The sequence below is a fragment of the Lineus longissimus genome, chromosome 4 (assembly GCF_910592395.1).
Source record: "Lineus longissimus chromosome 4, tnLinLong1.2, whole genome shotgun sequence".
Lineage (NCBI taxonomy): Eukaryota > Metazoa > Nemertea > Pilidiophora > Heteronemertea > Lineidae > Lineus > Lineus longissimus.
In genome coordinates this window covers 17,594,555-17,615,274 of record NC_088311.1, presented here as the reverse complement: position 1 = coordinate 17,615,274, position 20,720 = coordinate 17,594,555, and the positions used below count along the sequence as shown (strand labels likewise).

General features: G+C 40.5%; 1 protein-coding gene across 2 annotated transcripts; it reads right to left on the bottom strand.

Annotated features, from left to right (window-relative positions):
* Window positions 1-478: 478 nt before the first annotated feature.
* On the bottom strand, window positions 479-19,969 carry LOC135486320 (PDZ domain-containing protein GIPC1-like). 2 transcript variants are annotated; one of them, XR_010446686.1, is made up of 6 exons: window positions 19,492-19,969; window positions 11,881-12,250; window positions 11,097-11,194; window positions 8,864-8,951; window positions 3,364-7,981; window positions 479-3,147 (listed from the first exon to the last, which is right to left on the bottom strand). XR_010446686.1 is itself a non-coding variant. In XM_064769025.1 (5 exons), exons 1-5 carry the CDS (start codon window positions 19,810-19,812, stop codon window positions 7,779-7,781), a joined length of 1,080 nt encoding a protein of 359 aa, XP_064625095.1. In that variant the 5' UTR covers window positions 19,813-19,969; the 3' UTR covers window positions 479-7,778. The 2 variants fall into 2 exon arrangements, 1 of the variants encoding a protein (XP_064625095.1); XM_064769025.1 differs by having other exon boundaries at window positions 479-7,981.
* Between the last annotated feature and the right edge of the window lie 751 nt (window positions 19,970-20,720).

Sequence of the window (20,720 nt, the reverse complement as noted above, 5' to 3'; positions counted from 1 at the left end):
GACTATCATGGCGCAATTTTTAGCAATGACCAGACGTTTACGAGCTGCATGTCCTATTTTTTTCCGAATCTGTCGATCGCTGTGCATTTGGCAAGTTGTGATGTTAGGCAACACTCGGAAACAATTGATGTGGTAAGATTGTTTACTTTTGGCCAGGCGAATGAAACACTACCGTTCGAGGCCAATTCCCGATCCTGTCCTACTTGTTGTACTGGGCCAGTGCCGGTCTAATGTTTTAGATGATACAGTTGCAAGTACGGGAGAGATCCAAAATCATACATTTTAACTAGTACAGCTCAAGTGTTGAAAGGTGAGTTGCATCATCACTTTGAAAGTCTGAGCAAGGCTCCTTGGGAGTCCTGGCATTGCCATGCCACAGTGTGGAAGCTGCAAAGAGGGGTCTTCAGGGGTGTCTCGACTTCTTTTATCAGAAAATACAGAAGAAATCTTTTCCATAACAGACAAAGAGGAAATCTGATACAATATACATTCAAGTATTTATTTCACAAACACAAAATTGAGAGTTGATTTCTATACAATGTTAATGCATAAGATTGGCTCAGCATTCATTGCACAAGGCAGTCACAAATAGAAATTGAATTTGAAGAGTGATTTTCCATTTATTGTGATTTTTTTTGTGTTCTGGAGCTAAACTACATACTATACAATTTTACCACAGAACAGGCATGTTGCTGTTAAACCTAGTTTTAAAACTAAATCATGCTGAAATAAATACCATCAGCCAAGTTTGAAGCACTGTCAACAACTTATCAGAAATTCTTATTAAATTTCACTACAGACGATCAAATCCTTCTATATCAAAGCATATTCTGATTGTTAACTGACAGCATCAATTAAATTTCCGTCTTCTTTCACAAAAGGGATAGCTGGCCACTAAAGACCTAAAATGTTCATGCTAATCAAATAATTTCAAATATTTGAAATCAAATAATTTCAAATTTCTAAAACAGTTTTTTCCCCAGAAAAAAATTGACTTCTTCATTAATTTTAAAAGAAAGATACTTGTAATCAGTGAAGAACTTGAGGACAAACCCCAGATGATCTCATTTTAATTCCTGGGTGAATAAGTGTCAAGTATGGACCCTAGAAAAAAATGCAGTGTCAATCATCTGAGTAGGGGCGGGGGCAAAGAGATGGACATTGACTGCTGCGCCATTGAGTGCTACATTGTACATTGCAACAAACACTTCCAATCAAAATTCCTAACAAATCTCTAATTCAAGTTTCACCTAAATCTGATAGACTGCAGCGAACTACAATCACAAATTCCCTGAAGCAGTGCGCGGAAAAATGTGGTAATACTGAAATAGTTGGAATGTTGTGAAATTGGCAAAACAATAACAGCTGGTAATAAAACACAAGGGTTTATGTTACAAAGCACAATTGACCTTGAAATTGTGACTCGGCAGTAATAACAAACTACAGGGTGGCCCAGAATTATTTTCCTTTGGACAATAGAATTCTATTGTGTATCCATTGTGTGAGGGAACATAATTCTGGGCCACCCTGTAGAGACCACTGAAGCAAATGCTTCAATGTGATGGGGTGTCTTTTTCTGTTGAAAACAGGTCGACAATTGTTGTGAAAATGGATTATAGTTTATGCATTTTGCAACAAAACTCTTGACATGCAATACCAATAACCTTATATAGCATACGTAATATCACAAGGAAATTGTATCAGTGCCAATTTTTGAATATAACATAGGCAACTAATGGTTATAAGAAAACAGATCTTTCACCCAAATGTGCATGTATAAAGGGAGGTGTAGAATGGCCTATGATAACTACATGTACTGGTAGGCTTTGAGAGCATGTTAAATTTATCTTGAGGCTAAAAAAAGAATACTGTTCATCTCTCCCACGACCCCTCCAAACTCTAGAAAGACCATCAGACAAGACTGTCTTCTGGCATCAACAAATTTTGAGCACACTCGGCGTATCAAATTCAAAATAAGTTTTCATAAGTTTAAAATGAATTAAACATAATGTAGTTCCAGAAGTAAAGTAGTTGAGTTCAATGAAAGAAACAAAACATAAGATGGAGAATAAAGGTAGCAGCATATTGGCATCATGTTTACAGGGATAACATTCTAATGAATGCCAAATGTATTTTTTTTAACAATCTCAATAGTAGTGAGCTTCTTGAACTTTTGATAAGATTTTATCAGCCGATGCCAACAAAATTAATAAGACAAACACATCATGCCTCTCCCCCAGACCAACAGTGCTGGTATTTTGGCTTCAAAGTCATTCTGACATGCTCCCCTATACCGAGGGTACAATATCAATTAGTAAGAACAACTGAAAAAACATCAATCTTTAGTAACCTGGCAACAGCCTAAGTGGTATCTAGATCCGTATCATGCCATTTGGTTCAAACGGAAGAGGTTTAGATTCTCCCTCCACACAAATCTCGCCGACAGAACACGATACATTTTTTAAATACTTATTTTACAGACTAACAGGAAACAAAAACATAAATACTAAGTACACATGTGTGATAATTATGAATATTATAACTAACCCATCTTAACGTAGGCGATGCTGGGCGGATGTTTTTTTCCTTCTAAAACAGGACGTTTCATGGGTGGAATGTTACAGAAATATAAATACCAAAATGGACGTGGTAACAATAAAACATAACGAAATGTTACATGTACACATGAAGCTTTGATTCACTGATGTGATTCCAGTACTCTGAAGCGCAAAATTTGCGCATCTCTTAATTTTTGCAATTTGCAAAATCTGTAAATAAATATCATCGACAGAATCGAGAGGTCTGCATGGCTAAGACACAGCCTAAGCAACCTAGAGACAGTTAGCTAGAAGGGTATGTTTTGTCCCTAACTCTTCAGACAGAAAATTATACATACGAAGTGAACTTGATCAAGCAAAAAATTCATCTTTTCATGCTCAGGAGCTAGATATATCAATATTTACACAATCTATAAATAGTTAACAAGTGGAATGTGTGATCCTGGACAGATTGAAGAGGTGGATGGATTGAGAAAAAGATGTAAATGAAACTCCTTGTGTAAACAGATAACATAATCTATGACACTTTAACAAAAAATTATCCTCTAACAGATCGACATTCTGAGATAAGATTCTCCAGACATATGACCTAATGAGCCTCCAGACATATGACCTAATGAGCCTCCAGACATATGACCTGATGAGCCTGCAGACATATGACCTAATGAGCCTCCAGACATATGACCTGATGAGCCTGCAGACATATGACCTAATGAGCCTGCAGACATATGACCTAATGAGCCTCCAGACATATGACCTAATGAGCCTGCAGACATATGACCTGAAGAGCCTCCAGACATATGACCATATGACCCAAAGCAACATCAATCACTTCACCATAGTAGACCGATACTTCGGTTGATTGGCGGTGACGTACACTACGGCACCAAAATTTCCGTCTGATGTCGTCATGACACAACTACGACACATGGTCCAAACCAAGTGTCAGGTCATCGCTGCGTATGACGCTGTAGAAAACCATAGCCAACCGAATAACGTTGCTAAAGGTCTCGTAGAAAAGTGGTCTTAAAGGAACAGTAAATTGCTTGAATCCAGAAATCAGATTTATTGCCATGCATGATGCAGTCAGCAAAATGCAACTTGAAATCTATATCCATGCTTACAACAGCCTTGTTTAACCTGGCATTCGGTACGAGAATCTATCTATATAACTTGAAAATTTTATTATTCTGTAAAATCTTAAACAGACCCAATAAGAAAGTTTTGGCAGACCATATCAGCAGATCTGATTTCAGTTGACACTTCTAAGACAGTACAAACTGTAAGACATTATGCGGTAGGCACTTGGTTTTATGAGTTCTTTTTTTAGAATAATTGAGATTTTTTTTATCTGATATGCTAAGATTTACCTTTGGGCACACGTGGACAAGATCTGACCTCATGACCTGATATTCAGAAGAACATGGCTTATAAACAATCCACAGTCACACCATTCTCTAAAGTACATTCTCTCTGCCGGCATTAGAGACAATGTTCGAAAGTTACTATACATTATACATTGTGATCACGCAGTGTAAATTTGACTGAAAATGGCGGTGGCTGACAGATTCACACTCACTTTGGGGATAAAATTACAAAAAACTTATATCACTTAAAGTAAAACTTCTGCAACCAAAATATTAACTATATTTTTTTCACCATGTCACAAACTTTCACATGACTGGAGACCCTAAAGGTCTCCTAAAGGCCTCATAGTCCAGGCCATTCAGAGTCGATGGCAGCCAATACAAGCAGGGACTGAACAACCAAAGATTTAGTTCGAGTTTTGGTCATGCGCAAGGAGGATGCAGTCACACTTGAAATAAATGTAACTTCTGCACATTTCTTGCAAGGCCAATTGGTCTGGTACCACTTACTAATGAATAAATATTGAGCGGCTCTGAGATTTTTCTACCATCTAGGAATCATTATTTACACACAGAAGAACGAAGTATCACCAAATAGGGCTGTCCATTGGAAGTATATGTATGCACTGAAGGAATCTGGATTGGGGCGTGACAGAATTTTCCTAAATATACCTGCACCACAGCCTTGAAATTACCGGCAGCTGAGACCATATCCTGATTTCCAAAGACAAGTAAGGCGTCCCAAAACTCCGACTTCACGCATTCACACTGCCTGGACAGCTCCTATCTCGGATCTTGACGCTATTTAGCCATTTGGTGCGTCTGTTTCACATATTAATACATGTAAATAAAGACCATTTGTACAGGTGCCCTTCAACCAACTAAATTGCTTATATGCTAACTACAGGCAGCCAGCGATACCACAAAAAACATAGACAACCCTGTACAGACTATTTCCCACGTTATCAGCCACAAATCGAATGGAAACCCTCTGCAGTGATCGCTGAAAATCGTCTATTAGTCACATTGGTCATTTTCCGCATCACTCACCAAAGTTACAAATACAAAATACAAATTCTTTGAAATCGAACATATTGAATGCACAAATACAAAGAATTTGTCTTCGTAAATAGTTATTTGTGATGCGGAAACCCATTATTTTCTTTAAAGTCATTGCACAACATTTCCCTGTTGATCAAATTTATATCAACTTCTTGAAATCGACATAACAAACACGATAGCTGGACACAATAAAATTGCCGTCTTCTTCAAATTTTTCATATGTCCACCTTAAAGCTCAACTAAAACAGAATTTACAATCGCCTCCAACAAATAAATTTACAGACCGTAAAGTTCTGATGACATATACAGTAGAATCTCTCTATTAAGGGCACCGAAGGGACTATCAAATACTCTCCTTAATAGAGAGGTGTCCTGATTAGAGAGGTCAAATTGAATGGTAAAAACCAATTTGGGACCAATACAAGTGTCCTTAACAGAGAGGTGTCCGCTAAGGGAGGTTCCAATGTATATGTAAGTTTTATTTGTATGTGACGAATATCAATAGAGTTACAAGCCCCATACGGAAAAGAACTTGTGTGATGTCACCGAGTGTAAGTGACGTCAGGGACCGGATCCTCTGTGACTCAACTCATAAAAGTACAAGTGTTGTCACAATTTGACTGTGACGCACTTTCACAGTATTCTTTTGGTTTTTGGCTTATACCTCTGTTATCATTTATCAGAGAGCCATAAAACTACATATGTGACCCGCCATGGCAAAATGAGTCGCATGTCACTTCGAGCTTGACAGGTTGAGACGGACTGGTTGTTCATTTCACTATTGTCTGCCTTTTGTGAAATCTGAGTATATCAATTTCTTTTATTATGTCCAGGTATCATTTTAGGCTCATCTCCTATGCGACATGCGACTGATTTTGCCGTGGTGGGTCACATATTTGTGATTATGTGTCATTTTGAAATTATATACTTCAGTCACTTTTAGTTGAGCTTTATTAGGCAGGGATATTGAAGGAGGTTTTCACAATATCGTTCCACAATGAATTTCTCTCCTCAGGCCTGCCACAACTGCAGTAAAAACCCGAGACATACAGTCTAAACACAAACAAAGAGATGATAATGGGTCCAAAACCAGGTTAGACATAGGTGTTCCCAAAACCTAATTAAGCCTGTCCCAGGTACAGCCATATTCTCTCTTAACAGAGCGACACCACAAGATGAAAATGAACAGAGGCGAGACTAATTCATCGTGGTTTGTCTCGACACAGGTTATTTTCCACCCGAACTACCAATGAAATTATGTACAATGACTGTGATCGATGGTAACATTTAAAGGCCTATACCGTTTGCTAAAAATTTGTAATTTGTAATTGAATTTGAAAATATTCAATTGCGTCAAATACGCACTCAACATAAATTTCATCATTGCTGTTGTGTAGACAGATGTACAAATACTATACATACCAGGTTTCATCAAATTAGCATGCATGACAACTGCACTACGGAATTGCGTATTTAAACCACATTCTGTTTTCCTGACCAATGATTAAATTCGAACGACATATCCCTTTAAAAAGTGAAAGCAGTTGCTTCGGACAGAAACGTGGTCAGGCGGAAATAGGTCAACGTAAACAATTTTACAAATTCCTGTGTGAATTAAAAAATTGTCTCGTGCTTGTACAGGTTTTTGTACCGGTAACCGAAATTTTGTGCTCTTACAATGTTCATGATTGCTACATGATTATAATATTTTTATAATGTTCACCCGTTCCGGGCCTGTTGTGACAAGGTAGGTTTAGAAGGAATGTTGCCTCCTTTTTATTAACCCTCTGGGGCCCGAGTTTCCAAAGAGATACCTCTCTATGAAGCCCGAGTTTCCGTAATGTTGTTTACATCACCTATGATGCCAAAATACTCACATTACTCAAATTTTTACCCTGGAAAACCTTATATGAAACTTGGTTACATCACCTTGATATTTTTATAGAAATATTCACATAACTCAAATTTTCACCCTGGAAAACTTTATATGATGAAATTCATGCTCAGCTAACGCACTACGTAACCAAAGTTGTCATTCTGAATACCTCAGTTGCACAAAGCTGTAGAGTTTTATGTGAAGGGTTGCTGAGTAGGTTTTCGCGACTATAGTCGTGATCGGGCAAACGGAGAGGTTTTTCTTTGTCGACAAAAGTCGTGATCGGGCTTCGAAGGGCTAAGATGAAGTGCATCTCCTGACGGCCACCAGTATGTACAGTCACAGAATGTATTTTTCATTACAGAGACACATCACAAGATGTGCAAAAATACTCAGTAGAATTTTTGTGTTCATTTACTGTTGAATCCAAGAAAGGTCGTCAGAATGTAAGGTAAAGTGGTACAATTATAGCCCGCAGCAGAGAGAACAGCTGGCAGTATACAATAATGCACACAAGGCTATAATTGTACCAGGCCTATAAATGTACCACCTTACCTTAAACATCTGATAACTTTGTAATTGTAAAACCCCCGCAGTAATTCCTGCTCATTGCAATCTTGAGGATGTGTCCGACTCATTTTGACGATACATATAGCTCTGAACATTTTTTGCACATCAGGCCCGATTCAGATTAGATAGTATGAACATATACCTGGTTTGAGTGTTGGATGCTCCGCAATCAACCCCAAACCGGAACCCACAACTGCCCCAATGATTACCTAACACCCCTATAACAAGTGAATCATCCCAACCAGTCAGTGCGAACTGCACTAAAGCAGATGATCCCATTTCTGACCGGTTGGGTAGAAAGGCTGCACACCGTGGATACCAGTCTAAAAGAATTGTTCATTATCCTCAAAATTGTTCGTTGATATCCACGACATTCTTACTAGGGTTCCTCGCTTCTTTTCGTGCCTCTTTTATCGCTGCCCAAGCGTCAAATATAAATTCCTCCGTAAATCCAAAGTCCTCAAACGCGTCATCAATGGCCGTGACAAATTCAGAGGGGTTGTTGTCAATGTCGTCGACCTTGTCTCCCATTTCATAAATACAACGAGCTGAAAAGATGATTGAAATATATAAGCACTTGGTTGAGAAACGGTTGATCGTTATATTCAAGCTGACGCAAGAAGAGCATTGATAAGACGTTCTGGTTAGAATCTATAACAGTTGATTTCTTCTTCTTCTTCTTCAGCGTTCGCTCTGCACTTGGAGGGGTCATTCTCCTAGGAGTAATCCTCCTCCAAGGCGGGATGAGCGTATCCTGCGTGCCACTACGGTTAGGCGCCAATTGGGTTTATTGGCCTAGTGGTCCGACTTTGGCGAGAGAGATAGAGTCCACGCAAGCTACTCATGTTTCTCACTTGGTGGGGTCTTAGCTTGCCCTGGCATAGACACCAGGTACAAGGAACCTCGGTTTTGAGTCTCATTCGAAGGACTGTGAAGAGCCAGGAATTTTAGTTCCTTGAAAGCCACGCCGGTTCATCCAGACATACGATACTGGGTTCTCCCCGGGATCGAACCCGGGCCCTATTGCGTGGTGGCCAGCAGTGTAAACCACTAGGCCATGAGGCTCCTTAAGTTTATCGATTTCAAATGTTATCACATTTCATTTGCACAAAAGGAAATCTGATTGTTTTTTATTATGCAGCATGGCCACATCAGCTGTGCCATTGACTGCACACAACAGTATGGACTGATGAATTTTTTGCTTATGTTTGCAGGTGAGAGTCTGGGTTCTCGCATACGCATGCTTACAAGGTCAAGGGTACGCATTTGTAGAAGGGAAGCAGGGAGTCCCAAAAAATTGAAAAATTGTGCATATGTCCTGTAAATGAACAGCCCCTACTGCCACCTGGTGTAAGGGCCTCTACGGCAGCGAATATTTCCGGGTTTTCCAGTATACACCAGCAGCTAGAAGAGAAATTTATCATCCTTACCTAAATCATTATCGGCAACCCCCAGGAACGTCTCGAGTAGAAGATCAATCTTATTCACAGCTACTTCCTCAGCCTCATTTACCACGCCCTGGCAACAGAAGGAGATTTTTGAAATAAGAATGCAATAGAAAAGACAAATTATAAAATTATAAATTATAGCGTCTGCAGGGATCAAAATGGCGAATTTTTGTTGATGATGTAACATCTAGGCCCAACAGACCCACAACAACATAAGCCGCACGTACACCACCTGAAAATGGACCACCAATCTTGGTTCGCGAACCAATGCTGCACCATCGAAAATCCACCAAGGGCGTACACCAGCGCTGCAGCTAGTTATAAAATCCGGCAACAGATGGCGCGCAAACAATAAGCAGAAAGCGCCATTTCGAAAGCGCCGCCTGTCGCCGAACCGTCTAACTAGCTAATTGCCGATCCATTAGCGCGTACACCACGACAAAGCCAAGCTTTTAACAAGTCGGGCCCGGCAATTTGTACCGGCAATGGATTGCCGAACAAATTTGTCGCGGCAATGTGGCGGTGTACGTGCAATTGGTCCACCAATATTTCGCGGTGTACGCGCAACTATAGGCACTGTTGGCAATGATACAGTGACAAGTCTAATGACTTTTTATATGATATGAAGGGGTGGCAAGTGCACACACTAATGCAGTCAGGTGCACGTTTTCCTGACCGAGTGGAACGGACCACTCTTGATTACAAAAGATAGGGCACAATTTTGCAAGTTTAGCTTAATATCGCAAAACAGGGATCCATCCTGACTCGGGTTCACCATTCAAAATATCCACCTGACAGAACATGTTTCAGAATAATTTCAAAGAGAAATCTGGCTTTGATTGGACTAGGGCTGTTCACTTTCGCTATATTTTATAGGTTAATGGCATTTTCAACAAGGAAGTTTTATAGAAGAAATCAGGGGAAGTTACTTGAGAATAATATTTTTAGAACATACATGGGGATTTCATCCATCGAACAAAGAACATTTCAATGCACTAATTCACACTATCACATGTTATCAGGTCATATAATGGATTTTTTCTGTTTATGGATTTTTTGTAGAAACATCCGACTTGTGATCATCGTAATCATTGTGATGTCTCTGTTACGTCGACATCAATCTTTAATCATGCTTTTCTGCTCCTTTGAGCTATTTTTTGTAGCTGAACTCCTTCCAGCCATTTTTCGTTGTCGAACAACTCCCAAAACCACTTCAAACATTTACCATGTCTACAAAATGCCAATAGTGATTTATGTTCTTTGACACACCTGGCAAAGAAAGAAATCTGGCTAATTTGTGCATGACAAGCCAAAATGAGATGGCCCAAACCAGAAGTCGAAAAAATGATGGCCAGCCACCCATCCCTAATAGCCGATGAAGATATATTTGGTTTCCAAAAGAATTAAAAATGTCTTCCAATTCATTTCTAATCAAAGACCACACTATCCTTTCATTTCAAAACTGACCCAACTATTAAAAGTGATAAAGGAAAAATTCAAAGTATTCAAAGTATTCAAAAGTATCAAAAAATAACAAAGGAAATATCAAAATTACTGAATGAAACAAGTTTATGAAAATGAAGTCAATTCCACCAAATAGGCCTAAATATACGTACATCACGCTGTGCCTGCAAGATTTGACATGACAGCATGAATCAACGGGAAAGTCTCATTTAGAAAGTACAGCAAAACCTCTCTATTAGGGACACCCTCGGAACTGACAAGTGATGTAGCTTCAGAGAGGTGTCCTGATTAGAGAGGTCAAATTGAATGTATATAACCAATTTGGGACCGAATAGGGTGTCCTTAATAGAGAGGGTGTGCTTGATAGAGAGATGTCTGCTAAGGAAGGTTCCACAGATAAATGCAAGCAAGGAAGTGATGTAACACAAAAAGAAGTGTTTTTAACATGTTTTAACAACAGCACAGAGGCAAAAGGGTTACCAAACAACTCGACTTAGCCCGATGAATTGACCCTTAGTTCTTCTTCCTTTAGAAAACAGACACTATGATATGTTGACCCACACCCGGCATCTCATCGTCAAACACGACTCGATCCTTAACTGATGTGCCCCAGCTAGACAAGTGGCTGCAATTGTCCTATCTCAAGGACAAAGGCTGACATACCATCTGACCGTGAGCATGGTGGACTCAACCATGAACGCAATATGCAACTTTTCATCTAGAACCCATCGAAATTCAAAGAAAATCTCACCTCTTCCACACCCGAGGCCTTCAATCTAATCGTGGCTTTGCCAGTTTTTACTCCTCCACCCTTTTTCTTGCCCCCTCGGTTCGGCAGACCTATGTTCACTGAAACGGAATGGAGAAAATGACGAGTTTGAGAACACCAGAATTTGAGCTTCATTGTCCACGATGATATTGGTGCCTTTACCAGCATCTAGCAGGGTGCTTCTAACCGAGTCCATGCAAGCATACTCATGATTCTCACTTGGTTGAGACTTTTGCCAACCCTGTGAAGAGCGAGAAATTCCCCAAGCCATGCTGCTTCATCCAGAAATACAATCCCCGATTCTTCCCAGGATCCAACCGGGGCCAGGGTGTGTGGTAGCCAGCACTGTTGACCAGCAGGCTATGCCATGCGCCTCACAGATTTAGTCACTCAGTGATGGATTTAGACAATTATTAGTTGTACATTCTTTAACTGATACCACTAGAGTAAAATTTTATAAGAAGTGGAAATACATGATATGAATTGATCAAGAGATGTACAAACAATGCATCCGCTCAGGAAAAAGGGTTTGTAATCCATCTCTCAATTTTCAAGGATAATTAGTATAAACATTTTCCTAGATGCGAGGGACAACAATGACGTATCAACAGTCGTCCTGACGCCTGATCTTTCAGATCTGACTGGCGGCGAAGGAGGAAACATTAGGATTGATGCCGAGTGCCAACAAAAAAATCAGCATGGTCACTGACTGGCTGTACTAGAAAAACAATTAGTATAGAAATAACAATAAAAAGCCAATCCTCACCCATTTCAGATTTCTTCGGCTCAACTAATCGAATAGTAAAGATACTTCCTCGTGGTATTTCCTTTAACATCCTGGCAACTTCATAATGCCGACAAGGCACCACACTCTTTCCGTTAATTTTTTCAATGTGATCACCGACTTTCACCTCCGGTATTTTATGCATAATGCTACCTTCCCGAATTTTTTTTATGAATGCGTAACCAGCGCCATTGTCGGTAATCGTTAGGCCAAGCGCATCTTCCGCCTTGTTAATTTCAATTTCTTTGGGTTGTTCCTTTATGTGAGCAAATATAAGATCGTCCAATGCTATCTGGCCTCCAAGGAGTTTGTTCATGTCTACTTTGTGTGTATTCAGGGTGCAGAACATAATCTGAAAAGATAAGAGATGAAAACTTTGTCAACAATTTGTTACAAAAATAGCCCCGCCCCTCTGAGTGCTCAGCTGAAAACTACAAAGAAGTCAAACCATTTCTCAAAAGTGATATAAGCCGCACGTACACCACCTGAAAATGGACCACCAATCTTGGTTCGCGAACCAATGCCGCACCATCGAAAATCCACCAAGCGCGTACACCAGCGCTGCAGCTAGTTATAAAATCCGGCTACAGATGGCGCGCAAACAATAAGCAGAAAGCTCCATTTCGAAAACGCCGCCTGGAGCCGAACCATCTTACTAGCTAATTGCCAACCATTTGCGCGTACACCACGACAAAGCCGAGCTTTTAACAAGCCTGGCGAATTTGGACCATCAAGCTTGGTGGGACAAATTCGCCCGGCAATTTGTATCGGCAATGGATTGCCGAACCAATTTGTCGCGGCAATGTGGTGGTGTACATGCAATTGGTCCACCAATATTTCGTGGTGTAAGCGCAGCTATAGATTGATAAGAGTTGGTGGAACTCTTATCAGCTGCCTAAGAAAGTTGCCAACTTCTTCACATGGGCAGGTGAACTGATGTCCGAGAATCGAACCCATGACGAGATAAGGGCCCAAGTGTCTGGAATGCATGTTTCATGCCAAATTGGCTAACAGGTCTCTGATCTCAGTGATGTCATGCAGATCTCGCTGGCTTGCTATTACATGTCTTAACAATAGACCCTCTCCAAAAAATTTAAGATACCTTTGAGACTCACAACATGCTGTTGTTAAAAGGGGTATATACGCTGCCATCTTGACCACCAAGCTTTTGCATCTTATGAGCTCTGCCTAGAAAGTATGTTTAAAGGGACGATAAGACCATGAGGTTCAGGATGGTATGCTGCAGGATTATACAGAAACAACCCACTCAGGCCAAAAACACTGTCCCATATACAGGGTGTCTTGCAAACAGAGGTGCACCAAGGGAGGTTCAACTGTTTACTGTTTTTAAGCGAAGAAATATGCACAATTTTAAATCTTCCGCTGGCAGGTTACCATGAGTATTGACATCCCGTCTCATTGTGTATTCAACTGTCGAGAGTCCAGATGTCACAGTAACATGGTTCTTTTCACAATTGAAAGACGGCCATTTTATGCGCAGTTTTAGGTTTGTGATCAACAGTACCAGACATTGAACCAATGAACACCATTGAACAATCACAAATTTTGAATTTTTTAACAAGCGGGATAGGTCAAGGCAAGGGGTGATCACTTGCCGATTCTGACTGTCGCGACCTGATGTCGAGCTAAAATTCAGATGCTTTGCCATATGAATACACGCATTGACAGAAGCATTACGTGAAAAGCCCTGGAACAGGTCAATTATTTGCCAATTGCAAGAGCGAGTTTTGTTGTTTTTGAGGGGTGATAATCTCATGATAGACAATCACATTATCAATCAATGCATATCACAAATATACTGCAGAGAGAAATCAACACGTTTCCATGGAAACTCACTAAAATAGTGATGATCAGCTAAGTCACTTGACCTAATGCAATACCTGCCTATGACAAACTTAGCCAAAGGAGATTGCAGGAACCTGTCCTGAACTGCCTCTCCATTGTGGACAAATTTGAAAAAAATTCGAATTTTCCCCATATTTTATTGCGGGTTACGAAATTTCCATCAACATTCTTTATTTCTGCAAAAAGACTTTGTCTGCCTAAACTTACATTTACAGTATGTAAATGTCACTATCAAGTTTAGAGACATAGGACAGAACCTTGTCCAACACAATCTCAACTTGTTGTCATCCTGAGGATGAGCAGCATGATCCAGTGGTTAAGGAGGTCTCTGCCCTTTGAGTCCTTTGACTTAGTTAGAAATAAAGATTTATTGAAGTGGAGCACTGGCAAATTTTCCCAAATCTCAGCCTATTTTAGGCAGGCCTACACGTAATATTTTGTGTAGTGCTACCCAACGCACTATATCTGATCGATTGTGTCTGACAAGACATCATATTTCTTACAGAAACAACCTGGGGCAAAAACACACAGTATAACTATCAATGCAGACCACCAGAACAGTGCTGCAGGCAAAAATGCAAATTACATTGCAAGGTTGTGATCAGAGCAGAGACCGACCTACATAATAGTGACCAACATTGAAACTTGGCCCCACAAATACCAAACCCCTAGCATTGGAAAGGAGTTTTTAAGAACATCCAAACCCCTGTTCAACATCATCTTGACACACAAGACAAGACAAGCAAACATCCCTTCTCTGGAACTTTTTGTGGTATTAAACACGGGCAACACGTTGAATGCTGGGCCTCGTCGCTTTTTTTATCATGGGGTATGGGTTTGGGCCACGACGACGACTACAGGATGAGGGCACATTTTCATATACAGTGGAACCTCCCTTAGCGGACACCTCTCTATTTTAAGGACACTAGTTTCGGTCCCAAATTGGTTGTTTCCATTCAATTTGACCTCTCTAATCAGGACACCTCTCTGTTGAGGACAGCATTGTTCAATGTTGGTTGCTGTTCAAAAGTGCGATGGAAATTTGAGACCACAAAAATATGTGAACATGCACGGTGCAGGCCTTTTTAAAAAGCTTATTCATGTTCTTGGTTGATGACAACCTTTGAAGCAGACAATACTCATTTCATTTTCTCTATAAACTGCGTCTTCAGTTATTCGAAACAGAATTGGTGAGTGGGCAGTTGGTTATCTGAATACAACCAGTTTTAAATTCCGCCCAAAGGCTAGACTGGTGTATGTATGTACACGCTTGACTTCAAATTTACTATGTTAGCCAAAGATCAATACCTAATGATTCATCATTATGCGATGCACATACATCTAGTACATATCGCATGTATGATGGGGGAAGAGGGAGGAGTCAGTGTTGAATGCATACACAACTACGCACAACTCGTTTGTTTTTGTCTCTGGGCCAACATGCCACTTGCCCCAGTGAGGATCCTGACTATTGTTCAGTAAATTCATGTTTGACAGAAATATGAATGCAGTGGAACCACTTTTAGCGGAGACTAAACACATTGCTTGTGGTCCCAGTGGGTTGTTTTCATTCAATCTTTATACCTCTGTAATCAGGACACTTCTTTATTAAGTGCAGCATATGTCAGTCACCAGGGTGTCCTAAATATAGAGGTTCTAATATTCATTGTCCACATTAACCTCGACACCATGATTGATGACCATTATGAGCACAACATGTGTTAGGTGCCACACAAATGTTAAGATTGAAATTGGTGCTACGCGATTTAAATTGCATGCCACGATAATCGCTTGTTGTTTGAAATGGTCAATGCAGGTGCCTACTGCGACAAGAGTCGATGATCGCAAAGACCTGTGCACGTTTGATAAATATCAATCCCAGCAATGACCGGTTTTACGCGAAGACAAGAGACGTTTTTGCAACACATACTTGTGTAGCAGCGCAATTATAATCACAGGTTTTTGCAATTTACATCCCTCATTTGATATTAGCTGGCAATGGTCAAATTCAAAAGCCAAATCCTATAGCAGGGTTCTCCACTGGGTTTTCTCAAGGTCGGATGGTACCCTTTTAAAATTCAAGAAGTTTGTCAATGTTACACAAGGTTGGGTCGCCCTATAGACCCCTTCACAAAATGCTACAGCAAGGTAAGGTGGCCCTTCCAAGGTACATGTAGGGTGGAGAGCTGCCAGGGTTGGGTGGCTCTTGCAAGGTAGGGTGGTGAGCTGACAAGGTAGGGTGGGCCGCCTTGACAAAGGGCCTCGTGGGGGAACATTGCTAGCAGTTCTCAACACAAACCATAGCCAAAGACAATCAAAAGTCACGTTTTGAATGAATTCAAGAATATCACCAAACGATCAAGCTGACTTTGCAATCAATAATAAATGATAAAATACATTATCTATAGGTATAGAAAACGGCATCAAACTGTTTTCATAATTTTACACTGGCATTGTCATGACAACGGAAGTCTGCCCCCACATTATATTATAGGCTAATTTGGTGTTTTTTTTACAAAGCCACACCCACTTATGTCTTTCACAGACTGTTGGATTAGATTTCAAGGTAAGGGACTTCATGTCCAATTATTGTACATGTAGTTTATTGATACATGCAGAAGTCGTGTACAATGCATTTCGCCATATTATCATTGGTTTGAAAATAGTTGTCATGGTAACCAACAAGGACAGACAAGCATGGTGACAACAACATGATGTGAAAACAATGAAATATATGTAACACATCTCATCACCTGTTGAAAACAACAACAGAATGGCCATCGTAAAATACTCTTTTTAGTCAACTTGTGCCACAATTTGAGCTTAATAAGCCTTTCACACTCACAGATGAGAAGTTACACTCAAACTGTGGCCATATTGATAGGTAATATGTCAATTGCAATGTCACAAATCAACACAGTCACAACAGAGGGTGGATGATGTCAAAACGTCCCGATATACAGTTGAACCCCTCTAAAAGAACACCCTCGGGACTGACGAGTGATGTCCTTAGTAAAGAGGTGTCCTGATTAGAGAAGTAAAATGGAAACAACCATTTTGGGACCAAACCTAGTGTTCTTTTAAATGGAGAGGTTGTCCTTAATAGAGAGGTGTCAGCTGAGGGACGTTCCACTGTGCTTGACATTGTTACAGGGCCTACATTCAGATCGTCAAACAAGGCAGGTCCTTACTCAAGGACACTGACACGAAAGAGCAGTGGTCCTCCTGAGGGTAGAACCCATGACCAACAGATAACACAACAGATTATGAGCCTGCCTGCCACGGTGGCACAACGGTCAAGCATTGGCCTTGTTTGATGTCGGGAGGTCCTGGGTTCGATACCCAGCTGGTGCCACTCTGTAACCCTCAACTGGCCTGGAAAGTCTTTGCATGCGCAAGATTGTGGCTGCCCTCGGTTCTCGTTCATACTGTAGCTTAGTCTCTCCGGGTTGAAACCTCATCATACTCATCCACACTGTATGTAACAGACTACATGCTACATGCAACAGGTAAATGTCACACCGCCGGCTCGCTTGACTTGAGTCGTTAACGATATGGGTGTGTCCAGTCTGACATGTCTGAGGCAAAAATACCACTGATTAGATGAATGACATTTTATTCTGGTTGAGTGAGACTGTGCTCTGGTCGAATCCTCATAGTATTGAATCGGTTAACTGAGAAGATGGCACTGGTAAGTTGTTCAACATGGAGATCAGTTTAGAGCACCAGAATCGGGAGGTCGTGGGTTGTCTTCTTAGAAGAATTACAGTTGTCTTGGCCAAGTGTGTGTCCTTGAGCAAGACACCTTTATATACCCCACATTGCATCGCCTTTTGCATGAGATGTAAAACTTCAGGCCAAACAACAGATCAGCCATCTGCACATTTTGCTCAATTCAGAGAATCGACCTGAACATCTATAGCGCAAATCTGCCACTAATTATGATGTCACTGGCGACAAAACCCAATTCTTTTGACCTCGAATCAAATCAAAAACTAATTCAAGAAGACGTTTAAATCAGCTTCCTTATCAAATCACTGAGTTATATCAATCAGATGGGCCGCATGATAAATATCAAACTGTGTGTTGATATTTTGAGAACTATTTTGGCCAGTTTATTCAACCACCTATAATCAGTTATCTTGTCATGTGGGGGCAACACCAACTCATATTTCAATTTGGCGGTGACCAAGGACATGAGAGGGATGATGTCCCTCTAAAATGATCAGAGTGAAGATCTGCATCCACATGGACAGTAGCCCCCCCCCTCCCCGTCAGAAGATGGAGTCACTTGGCCAAACATGAACAAACACCTTTATAAAATCTAAATGTCAACTTCATAAACACTATAAGAGTGAATAAACCAGCCAAGCCTATTTTGAACTGTGTCACACATGCAAAAGTTGTAGGCACTTCATTGATGCACTTGACAATAAATTCCCGCATGTGAGTACGGTTCAATAGTCAAGTGACGAACTGTGATACACAGTCGGCATGCAGACGATACACAGGCCTATACACAGGCCTGATCGCATGATGTCTGCCATGCCATACATTGCACTACAAAGAAATAGTTACAGTATAAACGGACAATAGTCTACTACAATACTTGTATTATCAAAATGTACAATGTCATGTGTCGGTTTATCCTTCATAACCTTATATTTAAGGTAACTGGTAGAGGCTATCAGTTTTGCCCCACAAGACGACAAAAATATTCTATTACAATTCATTCTGACTTTTGAATTAAAAAATTTTTAAAAATGTCAATTTCCTATTCCTTGAGAGACGTTTTTTTCAAAGGTGCTACGACTGGTGTGACACACTGAATTGTACTCTTACTCAGGTGTAAGTTCCATCTATACATGTACATGTACAGAGTGTGCAGTAGTTGATGACTCGAAAATCCCCTCTTCAGCTCTTGGCCTGGACGCTAATATTTCACCAGCTGTCAATACTGTCCTCTTGGAACCGGTCTTCTTCTTGCCCCTGACATCGAGCATTACGTTCTAAAAATCCTAATTTCAGTTTTATTTCTCAAACAGGTCAAAGGATAGGGCAAACAAAGTAAGGAGATTTGCCCAAAGACGCAAGCATTTTTAACAGTGCATCTGCGCCTAGCATCAAACCTATGAATTTGAATGCTCCTTTATATAACTATGAATTAAAGCTGCAGTCTGCTAAGTTGGAAGGAATTTCCAGATGTTATATCCGGTTATGCATTGGCGCATGAATGAGTTCATTTGACTTCTTTCTTGTCAATGCACATGCATAACCAGATACAAAATCTGGAAACTTTGATGTAACTTCTGCTGGTCAGTCCTGAGTAGTGCCGTGTTCACACTACGCAAGACCAGAAGTAGTCTAAAGGATATCGTCTGAAATAAAGTCGAAAGAGAGGGTCCGCTTTTAAGACCCCATCTAACCAGATTAGAGCGCAGTGGTACCAATCTAGACAAATCAGGCTGGCCTGGTCCAGATTCATGAAGACCTCTGAAGTTGAAACGTGAAAACATGGCACGTGGTTCGCTAACAGCCAAAGGATCAAAAACAACATAAAAAATCAAATTCAGAATTTTATCCTTTAGCTTACCTGTGATGCATCGAAATCAGATTCATGAAGACCTCTGAAGTTGAAACGTGAAAACATGGCACGTGGTTCGCTTACAGCCAAAGGATCAAAAACAACATAAAAAACCAAATTCAGAATTTTATCCTTTAACTTACCTGCGATGCATCGAAATCGAAGGTCTGCGCGATTTGCTCGTAAAGTTGTTTGACATTCGTGAACCCGCTGATTACTCCGGTTGGACTGCCCTGGGCCAGCTGACAGTGGAACTGATATTTGGGGGTCCTGTAGACCGACTTCTGACCCTCTGGAGCCTGGGATGGGTCAGTGGCGGCCGCACCATTGGGTGCCGACTTGGCTTGATTCGCAGACATTTCTCCTGGGGGATCGCCGACACTGTTGGCTTGGCCTTGATGATCCTCAGCTAACGAAGGATCCTTTTTCTTTTTACTCTTGTCTTTCTTGCCTAGAAGCGGCATGATTACGTATTAATATGAAATGAGGTATTCCAGATGATTTTGTCGCCTCGGATTGGCTGTATTTAATTAATTTCACCTGTACACGGAAACGTCACTGTGAAATTGAGCAGGAAGCATCCATTTGTTAGCAGCGTAAGGAAATTCGGGGTTGTAGAAAGTGAATAAGGGGTGGTAAAAACTGGAAAATTAATCGTTAAACAAATTAAAAGTAGCTAGATCCGTTTTCGGCTATTGCTTTATGAAACTAATAAAACGGTTTTCCAGAATGATTGATTCAAAGAGGACTGTCAAAGAAAGTACTGTCATTTCCTAAAACCCTCTTTGGTATTAACTACAATTCGGCGACCAATTAGGCAGTAGAGACGCCTGTTGTAAAATCAATAAACTAATTCTCAGTTGAAAAGTTTTGTAGGTGGCAGCACCTTCTGGTGTAACAGTAGAAATAGTCAAATGCTTCGGACAGTCAGATGTTTTTATCAATCCAGCTCCAGGCATTCAGTTCCTTTTTCGGGAAGTATAAAGTGTGATCAAGAGGTGATGTGCACATGAATAAATTACGCAAAAGAATCAGAATAAAAGCGAGAGAAAACCTATGCATATCTAGGCTCTCTTCTTCTTCGACTATCCAGTCACAATATTCGACCCTCTGTAAAACTGTTTTATGCGAGTATCCTCCTTCACTTGCAAGCCAGCAGAATGAATTGACTAAAGATTTCAACGAGGTTTACTTCCTACACGTCGGGGGTAAAGTGCCTTACCCAAGGACACAACTCAGAATAAGAGAAACAATTCGCACCTGACATAATATTAAATCAATTTCTTAAAATAATGCATATACGACCATTTTTATCGACAACTTTTTTTCGCAGAATTCGATATAAAGTATCTTACCATTTTGTTTTGAATAA

What these genes read in the sequence shown, in the direction of transcription:
- LOC135486320 (XM_064769025.1), bottom strand. Translation starts at nt 19,812, where the DNA reads ATGCCGCTTCTAGGCAAGAAAGACAAGAGTAAAAAGAAAAAGGATCCT. An exon ending in AGGCCTCGGGTGTGGAAGAG is followed by an intron (nt 8,952 to 11,096) that starts GTGAGATTTTCT and finishes TTCTGTTGCCAG; the next exon opens with GGCGTGGTAAATGAGGCTGA. An exon ending in GGTTGCCGATAATGATTTAG is followed by an intron (nt 7,982 to 8,863) that starts GTAAGGATGATA and finishes TCATCTTTTCAG; the next exon opens with CTCGTTGTATTTATGAAATG.